Consider the following 17,717-nt stretch of genomic DNA (forward strand, 5'->3'; position numbering starts at 1 on the left):
TGAATGTATCTTGATTTATTCTGGCATGGCGGGGCAACGACAGTCGTTATAACACGGGTGTTCTGTTCCATACGTGCCTGCTTCAGGTTACCACGCATGTGACTTAGTTCTATAGCGACATTGTAACATTCAAATGAAAGAAGCATGGCGCCTTACGTGGCGTCTCCATGTAATTAACGCTGATCGCTAAGGGTTAAACCGCAACTATACAACAACAAAAACAAAAAAGTTACACGGCCTTTTAACTCTAAATAAAACCAAATTTTATAAATAAACTGTTTAATATAAATAACTCCAGTCTACCTTTTTAAATGATAAAAATCTGTAAACACTTGACTAATCATTTCGGTTTAGGTTTTTCCCCGACGAGAAAAGCGTGTTTAGTATTTGGATTTTGAGTTGAATTTTAAAGTCTAAACATGGCAGAAACAGAACAAGAATTGCCGTCGTCAGTTCTAGGCACCTATGACCATTGGGATGAAGTATATAAAGACGAAATGAAAGGTTTAGTTGAAATGGACGACCCTGGAACGGAATGGTTTGGACGAAGTGCAACGAATAGAGTGGTATTCATGATTGAAACTTACATGCGACTAACTTAAGAAATGTCACCTAGTTTTCCGCCAGTAGGCGCAACTTTATTTTGTCGGGGAGTTTTTTGCTTGTATATTGGTTAGAGTGCTTGTCTTTGAACCAGAATCAATAAATGTAAATTATATACTGCTTAGGCATATAGTATGAACTTGTGACCACTGACTTGGAGCAACTGCTGTTAAACATCTTGCCCAGAGACACATAAATGCATAACCCATGCTACATATAAGCCTTATCTAAATTAAGCTTTATTCTTTCAGGTTCGTTGGATTACTAAATGTGCTGAACTAAACAAACACTCAACCATACTTGATGTTGGTTGTGGTAATGGCTTGTTGCTGCTGGCTCTCGCTAAACAAGGATATACAAACTTGGTTGGGTTAGATTATTGCCAAAGTAAGAATAACTTCCATTTAAATGAATGCAAATTGCTTATCGTTCCATGGTTGGTAAACGACAGTTGTTATAACATGGTTGTTAAAATAATATTGGTGTACTATATACATTAATTCAGTTGTACTGTGGATTCTACAGCCACTCTTTCTATTTAACACTTTTCCTTATGTAGTTTTTACCCATAGCGTATTTAACAACTGTCATTTTGCTGCAAATTTTTTTCTATTTGTTTTTTTTTACATTTTATCTGCTTAATCTCATTCAAAGAGATAAAATGCACAATATGTATCTTCACTTGTAAAATTCGCCAGTTTAACTGATACGTTATAAAGCAATGGCAGCAAAGCTCACTGAACAATAACAAACCTGTTATGATGTATAGGTGCACTTGATCTAGCTTCAGCTGTGTTTAAGAAAGAAGAACTTGGGCACGTTGGGTCCTGGTTGCAAGTAGACCTTACTAGTGAGACTGTTGTGAAGGATGGGGAATGTTATAAGACCAAAGGTTTGAATGAAGTTGGAAATGAAGAACAAGCAATATTCGATGTTTGTCTGGATAAAGGGACTTATGATGCTGTAAGTTTGAACCCAGAAGACTCCCACAAGGGAAGGGAGAGTTATATACAAAACATGGCGACTTTAATGAATTGTTCATCTGTTTTCATTATCACATCTTGCAACTGGACGACAAGTGAATTAACGTCCCACTTTGGAAAGAAGTTTAATTTTATCGAAGAGTTGCCTGCTCCTACGTTTTCATTCGGTGGAAAAAGTGGAAAAACTGTTTCGACTTGCGTGTTTAAAAAGAAAAATGCTTTGTGAGAATGTTTATTAATATACAAGGAGAAGTTTAATGGCAGTTGAATCTATATTGTATATTAGGTTGAAATAAGATGGTTTATGTTTTCATTCTATTTCTTGTCCAATTTAATAGTAAACAAAGAATATTTACAAAATTATATAATTCTATCCTCACGACTCTATAAGAGCGTCGTGAAACCTGTAGAAATACAGGATAATATTTCTATTTTGCCCCACAGTTCAAAATTGAGTGTATTGCCATATTAGCAGAAAGCATAACAGTACCCATCTTACCCGACCTAGTATACAATAACCTAAGTATGTGTAGGCTTGGCTCGTTTACGAGAGTTTGGGACATCTGTTGTAGTGACAGGTAAAGCTGACAAGGGGTTTCTACTTTGTGTGGATTGCGTGAAACGGGCAACGGTGGAAACGCCGTCGACAAACTTTGTTCGGAACAAAACGTTGGCGTTATTGAACATCCCGTCCTTCAACGACACAACAATGAACTGGAATCAAGAATTTTAAGTTAAAATAATCTTTGTGGCCCATCTGGTGTATAATAAACTGGAATTAACAATATTTTGTTACCTTGGTGACCATAATGTAAAGTAATGGTTGTTTTAGGCTTATCTAATATAAAAATGTTATTTTGAATTTGAAGTAAGATTTACACACTTTTTTAATAATAAAAATTAAGTGTTTTGCCCAAGGACACATACCCCAACAATGGTAGCATCAAACCTGTAACCTCTAAGCTACCAATTTAAGTAACATTTCTTACATAAAACCATCCCAAACATAATAATACATTACCTGTGAGCGCTTGAAATGTTCACGTAGCATTCCCCCGATGTTCTGTGTATGCGACAAATCTAATGCAGCGTCCACCTCATCCAGTATATATATGGGAGCAGGTTTAAGAAGTAACATGGCTAGGATCAAGGACAGAGCAACCAGTGACCTGTGGGGGATGGGGAATTATACAAGTTAGATAATGTATACGTGGTAACTTGTAAGTGGTATAACGACTGTCATTGCCCGCCATGCGAGGATGAATAAGTTACATACGTGGTAAGTTGTAAGCGGGCACGAGGTGTATGAAACAGAACACCCGTGTTACTATAAATATGCTTTAGTTGTGTATTCTGCTATTGTTATTACAGGCAGTATAATATAACGAATTTTTTATATAAATCTTTTACAAACTCCACCTCTGTCCACCACTGAGTTCGTTCAAGTTAGTTTTCCAAACGTCGCCGAACCCAACCTGGAACTCCAACCCTGCTAGCACACTACTGCCCTCCGCTGGTGCAAGTTTAGCTGTAGCTCCTGGTAGCAAAGTGGAGAATATCTCGCCAAAGTCTTTGTTTACCTGGTGGGGAATGGGTGAAATGTGAGTGGGGAATGCGGTGGAATGTGAGCGGTATTGTAACAATGGATGTAACTTATTTATCCTCGCATGGTGGGCAATGACAGTCGTTTTAACACGGGTGTTCTGTTTCATACACCTCGTGCCCACTTACGAGTTACCACAAATGTAACTTTGTTGGTGATAAATTTTTCCGTATGGCTGACAATTTAGACAACCCATTAGTGACCACTGGGTTGGAGCAATTACCGTTAGGTGTCTTACCCAAGTACACATACACCCACAATGGTAGCCTTGAGCCTCAAACTTTTTCCAATTAATAAATGATTGCTCTATTCACAGCACCATTTTAGCAAAACATTTAAAACAGTTTGGTTTATGAATTTATAATATAACTATAAACAATAACCTGCACATAAGCTTTCGTGACCGCTTTATTTTTCATCTGATCAAGTTCTTCTATCGTGCGTTGGATCTTCTGTTTGTCGTTCTCCACAATATTCTTCTTCTTAATCAATTCTTTGTACTGTAAGAAGGTAATGATATAACTATGAACTTAAATGCAAATAAACAGATGTGCTAAGTAATTGAACAAATAAAAATGAAAGCCACTTATTCTAATAACAGGAGAGGCAGGGATAGTTAAACACAATCCTGTGAAACAAATCTAACTTATTGGTTGTGTAATGTTTACTGATTAATGCAGTGTAGAAACTATCAGAGTAGGCCTGTCCAGCCTTACACTATAATGACTAGATATATCCTTTTAACACACTAATTCTTTAACCGTAAGTGGGAAAATGAATATTTGTGAAAAGAAGTGCTGCAACTAATATAACAGATGTTAGTGTGAATAGAATACACAAAATTCTAATGTAAAATAGACTTTTTTACTCTTGCGATATGAAACGTTCATTTTATTCTAATGTTTTGTCTGACATTTAAATACTGACAGAAACGTTAACAATGTTTTGATATACCGGGAGAGCAATAAGTATCTATCACAATTTATATATACCCCACCTTTTCCTCAGCTTTCCCCAGCAAACTCATGGCCCTCATATTCACAGAATGACTTAGTTTTTCCTGCCTTTCCTTCAGTTTATCCAACCTTCGTGTTGCTTCCTTGGGTGGGTTGGCATTGAAATCATAGGGGGAACTTGGTTTACCGAATAAAGACTTCTCGTTGTTGATCCAGTCGTGTTCCTCCAACATAGAGGCGACCTTGGAGGGGGAAAGATGTTAAAATAGAATTGAAAATGGTGGACACAACTTATTTATTCTCGCATGGCGGGGCAACGACAGTCATTATAACACGAGTGTTCTGTTCCATACACCTTGTGCCAGCTTACGAGTTACTATGTTTGTAACTTTTACACTAATCATACCTATACAAATCAATAAGCATTTTATATCAATCACAAAGAAAACAAACGTAAAATAACATTCCCCACCTTATTCGTTGCATCGTTACTCTCCCGATGACATTTCTCGATCGCGTTTCTTTGATCGATCAACTTCCTCTTACATTGACCAACTTCATGAAGAACATTCTCTCGATCTTTGGTTCGCTGTTGCATGTCATGTGACATGGCTTGTATATGATCTCTATGTTTCTGGAGCTCGAGTTTGGCAGCTTTCACAGACTCCTAGAAAATTTTAAATCGTGAATTAAAAACAATTGTTAATATAACAAACTAAAAATGATTTTTAAATTAAAAAAAAAAAAAAAATCCTAATCTTTATATTCAAAAAAATTGAAATCGGTAATTAAAAAAAAGAAAATTAAATAAAGTTAATAATAATTTAACTTAAAATCCCAAATTCTAAATGCTTCTCTGCTGTTAGCAGACATAGAATATTTCCACCCACCACAGCAGCTTCCACAGTTTCTTTAATCTTCCCATAAATATCTTGAGCGTCATTGATCAAAGTTTCCACGCGACTTATTTGATCTTCACATTCGGCAACTTCTTTCTCTAATTCTTGGACCTCGAGTGTCATCGTGTTTAATTCCTAGGTTTATAAGTGTTAAGTTACCAAAGTGTTTAATTTCTGGGGGAGAAATAAATGGTTTAACAAGGAGCCAAAGGCAGACACATATAAAATTTTTAAAGAAAAATAAATCACTACATTAGAACAAGTGCTCTGTTTCATACACCTTATGCCCGCTTTCGAGTTACCACGTATGTAACTTTGTGGGTGATTGTTTTTAATATATGGCAGAGCAGTATATATAGCATTGTCACCCCACATTTGACCATAAATTCAAACAAGGTGACACCTATGCCCTTCCATGCCCTTCCAAAGTTACATCATCAGTTATATAACCATACCCACCTATTTCTTAGAATTGGAAAATAAAAATTAATTTCAATATTTTTCATCGACAAGACCAGAGCCATATATCGACAAGACCAGAGCCATAAAATAGACTGGTATATAATAATTTAATTAACCAGCCATACAACAACACCCACCTCTTTCTTAGCATCAGCCAACTTCCCAGCTTTCTCCGCAGCTTCACCAACTTTGTTCATTTTCATCTCGGCTTCTTTCAACTCGCGTTCTCGCTCAGCTGGTGCGTTTGCGATCTTTCGTTCCAACTCTACGCAGTGTTGGTGCATCTCACCGAAGCGATCTTTTGCTGTGTCTAACGTTTCACTGCACTCATCTGTTGTAAGTGTTGACTTGATGTTGCAACATATTGGTTTTGGTACCAACATGGGTAGGCCTATGGGTTTAATGCTACCATTGTGGGTGAAAAAGTCCTTTGGCAAGAATTAATTATGAAACAGACTTTTAACAATAGAAGCTGTTAATGTAAAATTGCCAATTTGTTGGTTTCATGTATGCATCTCTTTTAATAATATGTCATTACTGCTGTATTGTACACCATATTTAAATATTTATTTATTCAGGTATAAATATAGCTACCTAAGACATTTCTGAATTGGGTTTAAGAGGTTACGGGTTCAAGGCTCAACGCTGCTACTGTTGTGTGCGTAAGTGTCCTTGCTCCAACTCAGTGGTCACTAATGACTAACCCCTATCATAAACCCTTTCATACACTCACAAGCACTGCTTAAAACCACCAAACCTTACCTATAGACTTTTGCAATCTTTCAATTTCCTCCAACAGTCTCCCATGTGAAGTAGTTGATATCCTCTGCTTCACCGTCTCAATCTCGCGTTCCTTGATAGTGGCTTGGTTCTTGAGGTCGTGGTATCGTCCACTGACACGTGCCACGTCATGCAACTTGTTCTCAATTGAAGCGTATTCTCTCTGTTGGAATAGTGGAGTTTGAAAATGAATGTAACTTATTATCCTCACATGGCGGTCAACGACAGTCGTTATAACACGGGTGTTCTGTTTCACACACCTCATGCCCGCTTATGAGTTACGACATATGTAACTTTGTGGGTGATTGTTTTTCTGTATGGCTGACAATGTATACAGGAACCCATTAGTGACCATTGTGTTGGTTTTGCCCATGGACACATATGGCTACAATGGTGGCAGTGACGAATTTGTAAGCAGGCTAGAGGTGTATGAAACGGAACATTCATGTTATACAACTATCATTGCCCCACACCATTAGAACAAGTCCCAACCACCCACCTTAGCATTATGTAGTTCATTCATTGTTGACTTGATTTCCTTCAACTCAGCGAACACAGGGGTTACTTTAGGTCGTGCACCCCCGGTTAACGTGCCCGATGGATCAAACAACTCACCAGCAAGGGTGACGGTGCGGGTTTTAACATTAGGGTTGAACGCAACCTGTAACGTAAGGTGTGCAAAGTTAGAACTACACCTTGGTTCTTATACTACAGTAATGGGTGTTGGGGTAATGGGTTTTGGGTGGGTAATCTACAAACTCTGGCCCAAATCCAAGGTCCCATGACATGCCTCACTGTAGGACCTCACCCATATATAATAGAATACACACATGGTTTCCTATGTAAAATAGCCAAAACATCAATTTATAATTTAGTTTTTACACCAAGTGGCTCTAAACACCCATTATTACAAAATGAAATCAAATGTGATGTGATGGGGAAAACTCTGGTATGAATCCCAGATCTAACCCCTTAACAAAAAGGATCCATTTACACCACTGATTAAATATACAGCCCTACAATATTCACCTTATTAGCGTTTTCCATGGTATCGCACACCAGTGTTCCACCAAACACATATTCAAGCGCTTTACGTATTTCATCATCCATACCAACCAATGAGAGGGCGAGGTTCACGTTGTTCTGGCCAACCAGGGACTTGGCGTGGGAGACAACCTGTAAGAGGGGAATGTGAGAATATGATTGTAATGTTAGGGGGTTTCTTGGGTGGAATGTCACTCTATCTTTTAGGGGACAATGGGTGCATTCTTATGGGCTGTACAAATTGATCATAAAAAAACAACCGTACGTGGTAACTTGTGAGCGGGCGTGAAATACAACTTGTAGGGAGTTAGTGAATGTGGGAGTTAGTGAATGACCCTAACTTTTGAAACAGGGGTGCTTTCATATGCTGAGGACTCCAGTTTTAAGCATAAGCCAGCTTTTACCCTGCTGTTAGATGTCAATATGAGAACATGGGTGTAATGTTAGAGCTTTATTGAGTGACATGTCACCCTAATGAACAAAGGCTGACATTTGTTTTAGAACATCAGTTTTAAATATAAAGGGTCTTGGCATGCCACAATATAGGACCTCACCCTTATGGAATAGAACTATAGAGTTTTTAAATTTTTTAACAAAATCAGGGTTGTCATTTTGAAAATACAGTTACATTCATTGCCGCCCAACATTACATAGGGAAATCTGATTCTTCAGGATTTAAACATAACTATCTACAACATAAAATTAAAATTCAACCCAACCCACCCACCTCTCTATTAATGGTCCTAGCAGCCACTTTATTCAAAGGTATGATGGTACATCGACGTTTAAGTTGTCCGTTCTTGAGGAGTTTGGCTCCAGTTTCATGGTTGTCGACAACCACGTTGTATAATCTTCCACCAGCTACTACTTCTAATGCTGTAACATGGTATATATAAACCCCATGTTATTATGTAACATGGTTGTTTGTGGCCCACAGTTAGTTTGGTTGGATCACAAATAACACGGATGTAGAAATAATGCTGTGACACAGGGTGAACGAATGTAACTGAAAGCATTATATTTTGAGCCTTAGATGGAACTTTGTGGGGATGTTATCTTTATTTAACGCATCGGAATTCCTTGCAAACCGTGTGTCTGAATTACATGTAACTTTATGGGTGATTTTTATATGTATGGCTGACAATTTGGATCAGTGACCACTGGGTTGAAGCAATTTCAATTAAACGTCTTGCCCAAGGAAACATAGGCCCACAATGGTAGCGACGTCAAGCTTAGAACCTATTACCTATATCCTCTATTTATTAATAAGCAAGCCCTCTAACTGCTGTATCAGCAAATAAGTTAGCGCGGGAATATAATACAATTTTAATGGTACTAACTATTCCTTTACAAAAACATGGCATACACACATAACAACATATAGATATAACTTACCAGTAGCATGGGTGACATCCTTTACATCAACCAGGTTCGCTACTAACCCTTTCACTCGAGCTCTGTCCCAGTTTGCCTCAGGATCTCTGGGGATATAAATCAAGATGGGACAAACCCATATTCAGGGGGTTAAGGGAGCTGGATCCCCTTGGTGAAAAATAAAAAATGTAGACAGCTTCTAAAAAAAGTTTCATTTCATTTAAAAAACGAAATCTTTGAAAATGTAAGATCAAAACGACGAGTTGCTACGTAAATAAATGAAGAGCTGTTTAAGAAACAAGTGTATTATGCTTGACAGCAACATTTATATTCACATTACCTGTAGTCAAACTGTAGGTTAGGAAACTTGTTATACAGTCCTTGTGTAAGTCGGCTCATGCGCTGGATCTTGGTCGACAATTCTTGTTTGCGAGATTTTAATTCTTCTTCTGCTCCTTCTGTTGGGCAAAGTGACTTTTATTATATAATAATAATATAGTGTACCCTAACGATGTTTTGTGATAAAATTACAACTGCTTTTTACCACAGGGCACTTTCTAATACTATTTTATGCCTGGTAATAACAGAGGAAAATATTGGTTAATTACCTTTTACTAGAAGAGTATATTCGAATTATACAATAAATATATTTTATATGGGTGAGGTTCTACAGTGAGGCACGCCATGGGACCTGGGATTCAGACCAGAGTTGGCCCATTGGATATTATGTGGTAAAGGTGTCCCATCTTACCCCATCCTACTATATATATATATATATATATACCGTCATACACCCACTCACCGTTATAGTTTAACTTATCCATTTGTTTCTGTATCTCTGCATAACTACGTTCCATCTTCTTCAACCCATCTTGGTCTTGTTTGTAACTCGCCTCAGTTTTCTTGAGTTCAGTTTGTTTGGCTTTTAATTCCTGTTTGTTGTGTTTTAACTTCATTTCACTCTGGAAGAAAATTTAAGAGAAAATACATTTTTGTTAAAAAATATTTCCTGCGTTCTATTCTACACTGTATATGGGTGAGGTCCTGTCATAAAATACCATCGGACCGGTGGTTTAGGCCAGAGTTAGCCGATTAACCCGACACCTAGGAAGCAACAACCCATTAGTACCCACTGGGTTGAAGCAATTACTGCTAAAGTGTCTTGCCGAAGCACACATTCGCCCACAATGGTAGCAGCATCAAGCATTGAACCTGGTACCCTTTGGTTACAATGCAATCACCTAACCACTGATCCACAGTACCAGACTCTCAGACTTACTTAGAAATAATACAAGTCAAACAAGCCTAATAATATAAAGACCTGTTTGGTATCCGTTTGAAGTTGGCTGATATCTTTCTTCACTTGTAACAGTTGAGCTTGCCATGATGCTTCTTCACCGGTGTCCGAGGTGGCTAGACCTGTTGTTACTGCCTGTTGTGATGTCATAGTTTAACAAGTGTTCCCAAACAGAACATAAACGAAACATGTAATTGAGAAATATTTTTACTTCAGAATTTTTTTGGTTGCAAAGCTTTAAAAAAAACAACATTCAAATACTATAAAGAATGCTGCAACGCATAGTTTAGGAACCAAAGCAGGCTCATGCTATTCAACATTCAGCCATATTTATTTTACAAATTGTCAGAAACTTCCAACCACCAACCTGGAAATGTTTCTCCGCAGCCGCATATTCCTCGTTCATCTTCGTGCTCTCATGTTCAGCTTTCTCACAAAGCAGGCGCAAGTTTTCCAAGGCTTTTGTTTTGTTGCGGATGGCAGATTCACACTGCAGGAAGTTCATTTAAATATAGCTTTCAATGAAAGGCAAAACATATCACTATTATTTTGTAGAGTGCACGAATATAAAGGCCCTACAGGAGCGATATATTCTGGATTTTTTATCAGCCAGTTATACCTTTGATAACTTTTTGGTTCACAAAAAATGATGCGCCAAAAAAACTGACCATAAAAATTGGTTTTATTCGCCTGGTTCAAAATTATAACCTGCCAGTCTTACACCCTGCCACCCCAGGTTTGGCGCCTAAAACCCCCCCACTCACCTCAGATTTACTTTTACTCAACCCTTTCAGCTTTCTCTTCTCACTGTTGATAACTTCACGTTGGTTGGCGAGGTTGCTTTGAACTTTCGCTTCAATCTTTTCCTCTCGACCAAGTGAACTTTCCAACTCAACCTTGGCACGCGAATCCTGGGCAGAAATGTTGAGATATAAAAACAATTCCCACATAACTGTTAAGTGATGTGGTGCAGTGGTAATGGTGCTGGCTTTTAGACCAGAGGATACTGGATTCGAGGCTCAATGCTGCCACACCTATGGACGTATGTGTCCTTTGGCAAGACACTTTACGGTAATTGCTCCAACCCAGTGGTCACTAATGGGTTGTCTAAACTGCCAGCCACATATATGAGGTAACTCTTGGCGGGCACAAGATGTATGAAACAGAACACCCGTGCTATAACAACTTGATCATTTTTAAACCATTACTTAAACATTACATAAATTTAAATATTTTACAGTTTCTTTGACCCAGAGATTAGTTGTCCAAATACATCCTTTCTAATGTTAATTAATATCTCCCTAATATTTAGATTCAACAACCCACCTTATCTAACACGTTCTCCAGGTCTGTGATGTCTCTTCCCATGCTGTGGTATTTCTCTTGCAGTCGGTGGAACTAACATTGTGTGAATGAATGAATTAGTGTTTGTTACAACTTGATGGTAGTTTAAACTAAGCGGGCACGAGGTGTAGGAAACAGAACACATTATATACATTAATTAATCAATGTAACTTACTTATCCTTGCATGGAAATGACAGATGTATGAAACAGAACACCCGTTTTTAAGTCCATTACCATGCGAGGATAATTAAGTTTAATTCATTCATTTGGAATAAACAAGTCCCATAAACAACCACCCACCTCTTGCTCCAGCTTCTCCTTCTCCTTATCCATCGCTTCTATCTCCCCAGATGCGTTGTTAGCGATCCGCTCCACTGACACGAACTGGTGCGCGATAAGTAGACGGGATAATCTCTCCACCTCCCGCTGAACCTTCTGGAACTCCAAGTACGAGGATCGTTCGTCGTGCAACTTCTGGAGAGTTGGTGTGATCTCTTCATCCAATGTCTGGGAAATAGGGAAAGACTTTATATATGGTCTCTTCTTTAATAAAATAAATATATTAAAAAAAGTAAAATAAGACCAAATATAATAATTTTTGGGAAAAGTGTAAGGTCTTTTTTTTAGGAAAAATGCAGGCGCCTATCTTTTGAGAATATTTTTTTTGAAAAACCACATGCATTCTTATATTACAGTTACACACTTTTCTTCTAATGTCTGGTGGAAATATTGCAAGGCTTAATATGGTCAAAGTAAGAAATAAAATGCACTTTTTTACCCAACTATTTCAATGAAAAAGTAATATATATATATAGGTTGTTCAGCTTTTCCACCATACAAAACAAATTTTATTCCATTGTTTTGGCTGCGATAAGCCTTTAAACATCCAAAACCATTAGGATTAAATACAAATGTTAAAGTTTACTCACCCGGTTTATCTGGTTGAGTTTGTTTTCCTTCTTCTCGATCATCTTTTGCGCCGAGTCCTTCTTAGACTCGTACATGCTCGTACCAGTGGCTTCCTCTATCATGGATAAGATCTCAGGTGGCTTCATGTTCATTACCTTTCAATATAGCTTAACATTATGGGCTGCCTGGGTGTCATTTTATACTTTTGAAAATTTTGAAATTTTATACTTTGGGTTTTATGTTTATTTCTAGTTATAAACAAAGGTAAAAATCTGTCAAAAAAATTATGAAAATTAAGAAGATGTATGAGAAGAATTTTTTACGAGAAGCTTCTTATTCGTAGCCTGTTGTAAGCACGGCTGTTTTAAAATGCAATAACATAACATACTAAACAGTATAAAATATGCTATTTTTCAAACAACTCCAATACAAGTTAAACAGTTAGTATTGCGGCAATATTTCTTTAACAGTAGAGAATGACGTGTCAATTGCTTATTGTTGTGTTCAACCTAATGGCCTAATGGCCCATATATTTTTTAATTTTATGAACACAGTCGGAAAGAAGGGATTCTATTTTTGCCAAACAATTTCCCATAGCTTAATACAGAAGGAAGTTCCATGGATTATAACAAGCAGGAAATCCCAACCTGATTCATCATATACTAAACTATATTAATATAATTTGTGGGGTGAATCATATAAAGATTAAACGCGTGTTGCCCCATTAAGGCAATCCTATGCATTATGACATATGATTACTATGTGATGTCATAATGATAAAGGTCAAACAGAGTCCACAACAGAAGTGGTGTTGATTTTATCAAGTTCCTTGGGTTGCAACAATAAAATGGGGCAACTGTAAGAGCAGGTTTGTATTTTTTATCAGAATATTTTAAGATAAGTTACTTTTATAATTGAAGAATTAAGTAGTTGCTGCAACCTCTGGAAAATTCTCAGTTTAGGCCTGTAGCAGCCTGTACCATATAAATTTATATAATTCAATACCAGTGTGTGATGTCATAACAAAAAAGGTCACATAGAGTTCACCTTTGTAACACGACCTTGCATGATGAGAAAATGCGGGTTGTTCACGTTTAAACCGACCGATCGGAATAAATCGGAGACCCTCGAGTTTTGTGCGTTCACCCCGTTGATCAAATATTTATTCCGTCCTCCGATCACTATCTGTCTCGTGATCTGGAATTAATAAATCAATATAATTAATATTTGGGTTTCTTTCTAAACAATGCATATACATCATGGGCTGTAATGTTTGTATTGAAACTGACCAGAAAATCCAGGTTTTCTTGAAATAAAGACAACTGTATCATATATATGTATGAGGGGTAATCTTTGTTGCATACTTTATTTCCAATTTAAAGATTTAGTTTATTCATGTGTTGCAAATAAAGCTAAACAAATGTACCGTAACCAAGCAGATAAAATAAACGTTACAATAAGAAAAAAGAATGTTTAACAGCGAGCATGAAGTTGACCGATATTTCACTAAAATCATAAAACTTTTTCAACTTCAATGAATATCTGTTATATAATAATGTTTACAGTTATTTCATTGTGAGCTTCCATCCCCATTGGGCTTTGTTCCTTGTTACTGTTGTCGAATGTGATGCAGACGGTGGCTTTGTTGATCCCAGCTTGCCCATTCTTATACACAAGATCCTGGAGGTTGGTGGCTCGGACCTTAAACAACAGTTAAGTATTATACATAAAGTAAATCATATGTTGTATTCTATATTGGTGAGGCCCTACAGCGACCGCCATGGGTCCTTAGACAACATTATATATTCATACTCTATAATGTTCACTAATAGGTTGAATATTCTATATGGGTGAGGTCTTACAGTGAAGCATGCCACCTCCATTATGCCAGGGTTTGCTCATTACCCCAACACCCAAGGTTCTACAATCTATTAGTGACCACTGGGTTGGAGCAATGTCCATTAATTGTCTTGCCTAGCGACCATTAAGTGCCGGTATCGAGCATTGAACCCGGTATCCTTCGGTCACAATGCAAGTACTTAACCACTGGGCCACAGTGCCAAACATATAAAGCAATACATTGTATTGATATGTCTGAATTGCAATCTATTTCCTGTATGTGTCATAAGGTAAAGAAACTATGTCATCATATACATGTGTGCATGAGATTATGAGTCATATTATGCTAATATGTACAGTGTTGGTAGGATGTACAATTCTTACTAAGGGACTGAAGTTGTATATGTGGGAATCATATTATTCAAATATTTGGTTCTGACTTCTGTTATTATATATAAATCCTATTCATTAATTATTACGAGGAGTATTATTTTGTATAAGTATTAAGAAGTTTTCACAAAAAATAGGAAAGTAAGAAGCATGGACCCAACTTATTGGAGGCATCTTGCAAATACTTCAACTGAATATTTTATCCAAACCAATGAGACAAAAAACTTTTACAATGCGAGGCAAATATGTCAGGATTTTGGGGGAATATTGGCGTCAGTGACTTCTGGGTTTGTGCAAGTTTTTTTGGAGAGTATTATTCCCATGTCTGTGTCATCAGATACAGCTGGAAACCGTAGTTATTGGATTGGAGCCTCAAGGAATGGAAGTCATTCTCCGTGGACATGGGAGGATAACACAACAGTGGTTTACTCAAACTGGGCTCCAAATGAAAGCAATCAAACTGACGAGAATTGTGCAAATATAAAATCAGTTTCCCAACACAAGTGGTACAGCAGCCATTGTGAGTTTGATCAATACAAATACATTTGTGAAAGGGAAATTGTAAATACAACAACAACAACAGCAGCAAATTTAAACGGTGAGTCAAAAATTAGACAAAATATAACAATGAACCAACATTATGAGATAAAAATTATGTATACAGACAGTTAAAACTTTTTTTGACATTTCGATATGCTTGTTGTAGCAGCATTGAGCCTTGAACTAGTACGACTGGACTACAGGCAACTAAGCTTACCACTGAGCCATGGGACTGAACTGTATATTTATACCGTACAGGCATTCATTTTATATGTATGTGCTGTTATGCCAGAAGTTTGAATCATTATTTTGAAATTAAAGACATAATAAGCGCACAGTCTAAACAAAATTAATTAAAATAATTCAGCAGAAAGTTTTGACAGACCAAGAAATGCTATGCATCCCAAATGTACATAAACATTATTTTGTACATTTATTGTTTACAGTTACAACAACCCCAGCACCTTCTACAACATTCAGCCCAACATTAAAAAATAATACAACAGCTGCATATGTTGGATCTACTGCTTATAAAACAACAACAACATACACAACATCTCTACCAACTGATACCGACACCACATTTGTTACAAGGACAACAAACACACCAATCACCTCCCCACACAACACAGGAATATCTACAGAGCTACTGATTATTATTCTGTTACTTGTTGGGATATTTGTGCTCGTAGTTATAAGCTCTTTGATGATCATGATTAAACGAAAAAGGTTTGCAGAAATATGATAAAGTATTTTTATTTGCATCCATAAACAATTTAATTCATGGTATATAATGTTAGTTAGCTAACATTATATACCATTTTAATTAATGCATTATTCAGGCATATAGCCTACTACAGAGTAATAAACTAAATATAGGTAATTTATATATATATTGTTTATTTGCAATTAGCGAGCAATTAATGTTTATATTGAAGTTATATATTTTACTAATTATGCAGGCCCATGCACACAAATCTTCTTTGTACTTTTGGTCTTTATTGTTAAAAGTGCAACAATTTATTCCCATTCATTTGAGCTGCTATTCTGTATTTGATATTTAGACTTTGGAAATTGTAGCTAAAACTAAAAAAAATGGTGGAAAGCGAGCCTAGAGATTAGAAATAATGTTATTATAACTTTTAGAAGTCGGCGTGGACGGATATTTGTCACTGAAGCTTTGCAACAAAGCACGAGGGAGAGAGAGGTTGAGATAAGGTTGCAACGAGACACGGGGTCAACCATGGATGAAAATCTGATCGAACAAACCAATAATCTCGTTGAAATAACCTCAGAAAACGCATCAATTGAAGGAAACAGGGAAAGCCAGTACCACGAAGCGAGCCTTTCAACTCAGTATAACAATGCAACTTATGGTAAGTTATTTTATTGATATTCAATTTTTGGTAATATTGACTTTTTTGGCTTCTCCGGATCGGTATAAATACGATAATTTTGGTCCAACATTTTCATCACGACTGACAGAAGCTTTGAAATATAATTAACATTTTATACCTGAGCATTAGCTTATTTGTAATTTGAAAAAAATTGGGCAGAGAGGCGAGCCCGCATGCGATTGCTATAATGTTGCATGCGAGAGCAAAATATTAAAAACAATGAAAGTGTATAATGGCCCTACAATCTAATATATTGTTATAAACCTCTATATCTCAGGTCAATATCGTTTTGCAGATCAAGTGAATGAAGCTGTGGATGACGATGATTATGTTGCTATTTATAGCACTTCCAAGAAAGTGGTGAACAGAAATAAAACACCTTGAATACAGTCTGTATACGATGATAAAATGGAAGATATATGATAAAATGGAAGAGATGTTTGGGAAAAATTACAAAACTAATATGGAAGCAAATTTGTGCAATGGTTGTGTTTAATAAATAAAACCTTATTTTTGTAAAGAATAAGTTTATTGGTCGATTTTAGTCTTTGGAGATCATTTTTGCACATTCACACTCAAATCTTTAAACTGTTTATTATACAGCAGTACCCGTGACCTGTAGGGATATTTCTTAATTATCAGCAAAATTGCCGTATTTTCAGGGGAGTAACAAAATTCGTTCAGGTGACTTTTTACAATTTGGCCTACATAAATATATACAATGCTGGCAGCTACAATAAGGAACTTCTGCGTTTTGAAATAATACTACAATGGAACATAAAATTGCATCTTATTACTAAAATGCATTTAAAAAATTAGTGTAGGAAACGAGGTGTGGGGAACAGAACACCCGTGTTATAATGACTGTCGTTTTGTGGCAACACAGGATAAAGCAAATTACATTATTAAATACCTGTGAAAGATTAGTAATTCCCAACAAGAAACAAATTGCATCCAATATATTTGACTTCCCGCTTCCGTTAAGTCCAGTTATTGCGTTAAATAGAGGATCAAATCCTTTTATATCGGTTTGCTGGGCGTAGGATTTAAATCCGTCAACTGTAACGCTCTTAATATACATAGCTAATAGCTAAACATGCCTCGTTGTTTATCTAATAAGTGGATATCGTTTACAAATACAAAAGGAATAAATTTTGAGCAAAATAAAAATTGCAATTTTATAGAAATGGCGGGAAAAATTTCGTGTATGATTTCTATTTTATTCATAGATGTTTAAAAAATATTTTTAAATTACCTACTGTGTTTTATCAGAATACGGACTCTGTGTTTTATTTT

At 36.6% G+C, this 17,717-nt stretch overlaps 3 protein-coding genes across 4 annotated transcripts; 2 read left to right on the plus strand and 1 right to left on the minus strand.

Annotated features, from left to right (window-relative positions):
- The first annotated feature begins 316 nt into the window (after positions 1 to 316).
- Positions 317 to 1,844, plus strand: LOC149733031 (EEF1A lysine methyltransferase 2-like). Its single transcript, XM_089883043.1, has 3 exons — positions 317 to 566; positions 855 to 990; positions 1,373 to 1,844. Exons 1-3 carry the CDS (start codon positions 420 to 422, stop codon positions 1,810 to 1,812), a joined length of 723 nt encoding a protein of 240 aa, XP_089739169.1. The 5' UTR covers positions 317 to 419; the 3' UTR covers positions 1,813 to 1,844.
- On the minus strand, positions 1,805 to 17,575 carry LOC149733032 (structural maintenance of chromosomes protein 2-like). Its single transcript, XM_089883026.1, has 24 exons — positions 17,335 to 17,575; positions 13,819 to 13,956; positions 13,303 to 13,452; positions 12,276 to 12,410; positions 11,647 to 11,853; positions 11,328 to 11,399; positions 10,766 to 10,912; positions 10,369 to 10,491; positions 10,026 to 10,136; positions 9,507 to 9,666; positions 9,045 to 9,162; positions 8,726 to 8,811; positions 8,058 to 8,206; positions 7,316 to 7,462; positions 6,786 to 6,947; positions 6,269 to 6,449; positions 5,644 to 5,837; positions 5,036 to 5,179; positions 4,618 to 4,812; positions 4,187 to 4,387; positions 3,573 to 3,689; positions 3,006 to 3,166; positions 2,608 to 2,755; positions 1,805 to 2,300 (listed from the first exon to the last, which is right to left on the minus strand). Exons 1-24 carry the CDS (start codon positions 17,500 to 17,502, stop codon positions 2,106 to 2,108), a joined length of 3,609 nt encoding a protein of 1,202 aa, XP_089739152.1. The 5' UTR covers positions 17,503 to 17,575; the 3' UTR covers positions 1,805 to 2,105.
- LOC149733033 (uncharacterized) lies at positions 14,003 to 16,947 on the plus strand. Of its 2 annotated transcripts, none has more exons than XM_089883040.1 (4): positions 14,003 to 15,082; positions 15,471 to 15,753; positions 16,171 to 16,400; positions 16,699 to 16,947. In XM_089883040.1, the coding sequence occupies exons 1-4, from the start codon at positions 14,635 to 14,637 to the stop codon at positions 16,803 to 16,805; spliced, it is 1,068 nt and encodes a 355-aa protein (XP_089739166.1). In that variant the 5' UTR covers positions 14,003 to 14,634; the 3' UTR covers positions 16,806 to 16,947. The 2 variants fall into 2 exon arrangements, with proteins under 2 accessions (XP_089739166.1, XP_089739167.1); XM_089883041.1 differs by having other exon boundaries at positions 16,717 to 16,947.
- Positions 17,576 to 17,717: the final 142 nt, after the last annotated feature.

The sequence above is a fragment of the Ciona robusta genome, chromosome 8 (assembly GCF_009617815.1).
Source record: "Ciona robusta chromosome 8, ASM961781v2".
In the NCBI taxonomy this organism is placed as follows: Eukaryota; Metazoa; Chordata; class Ascidiacea; order Phlebobranchia; family Cionidae; genus Ciona; species Ciona robusta.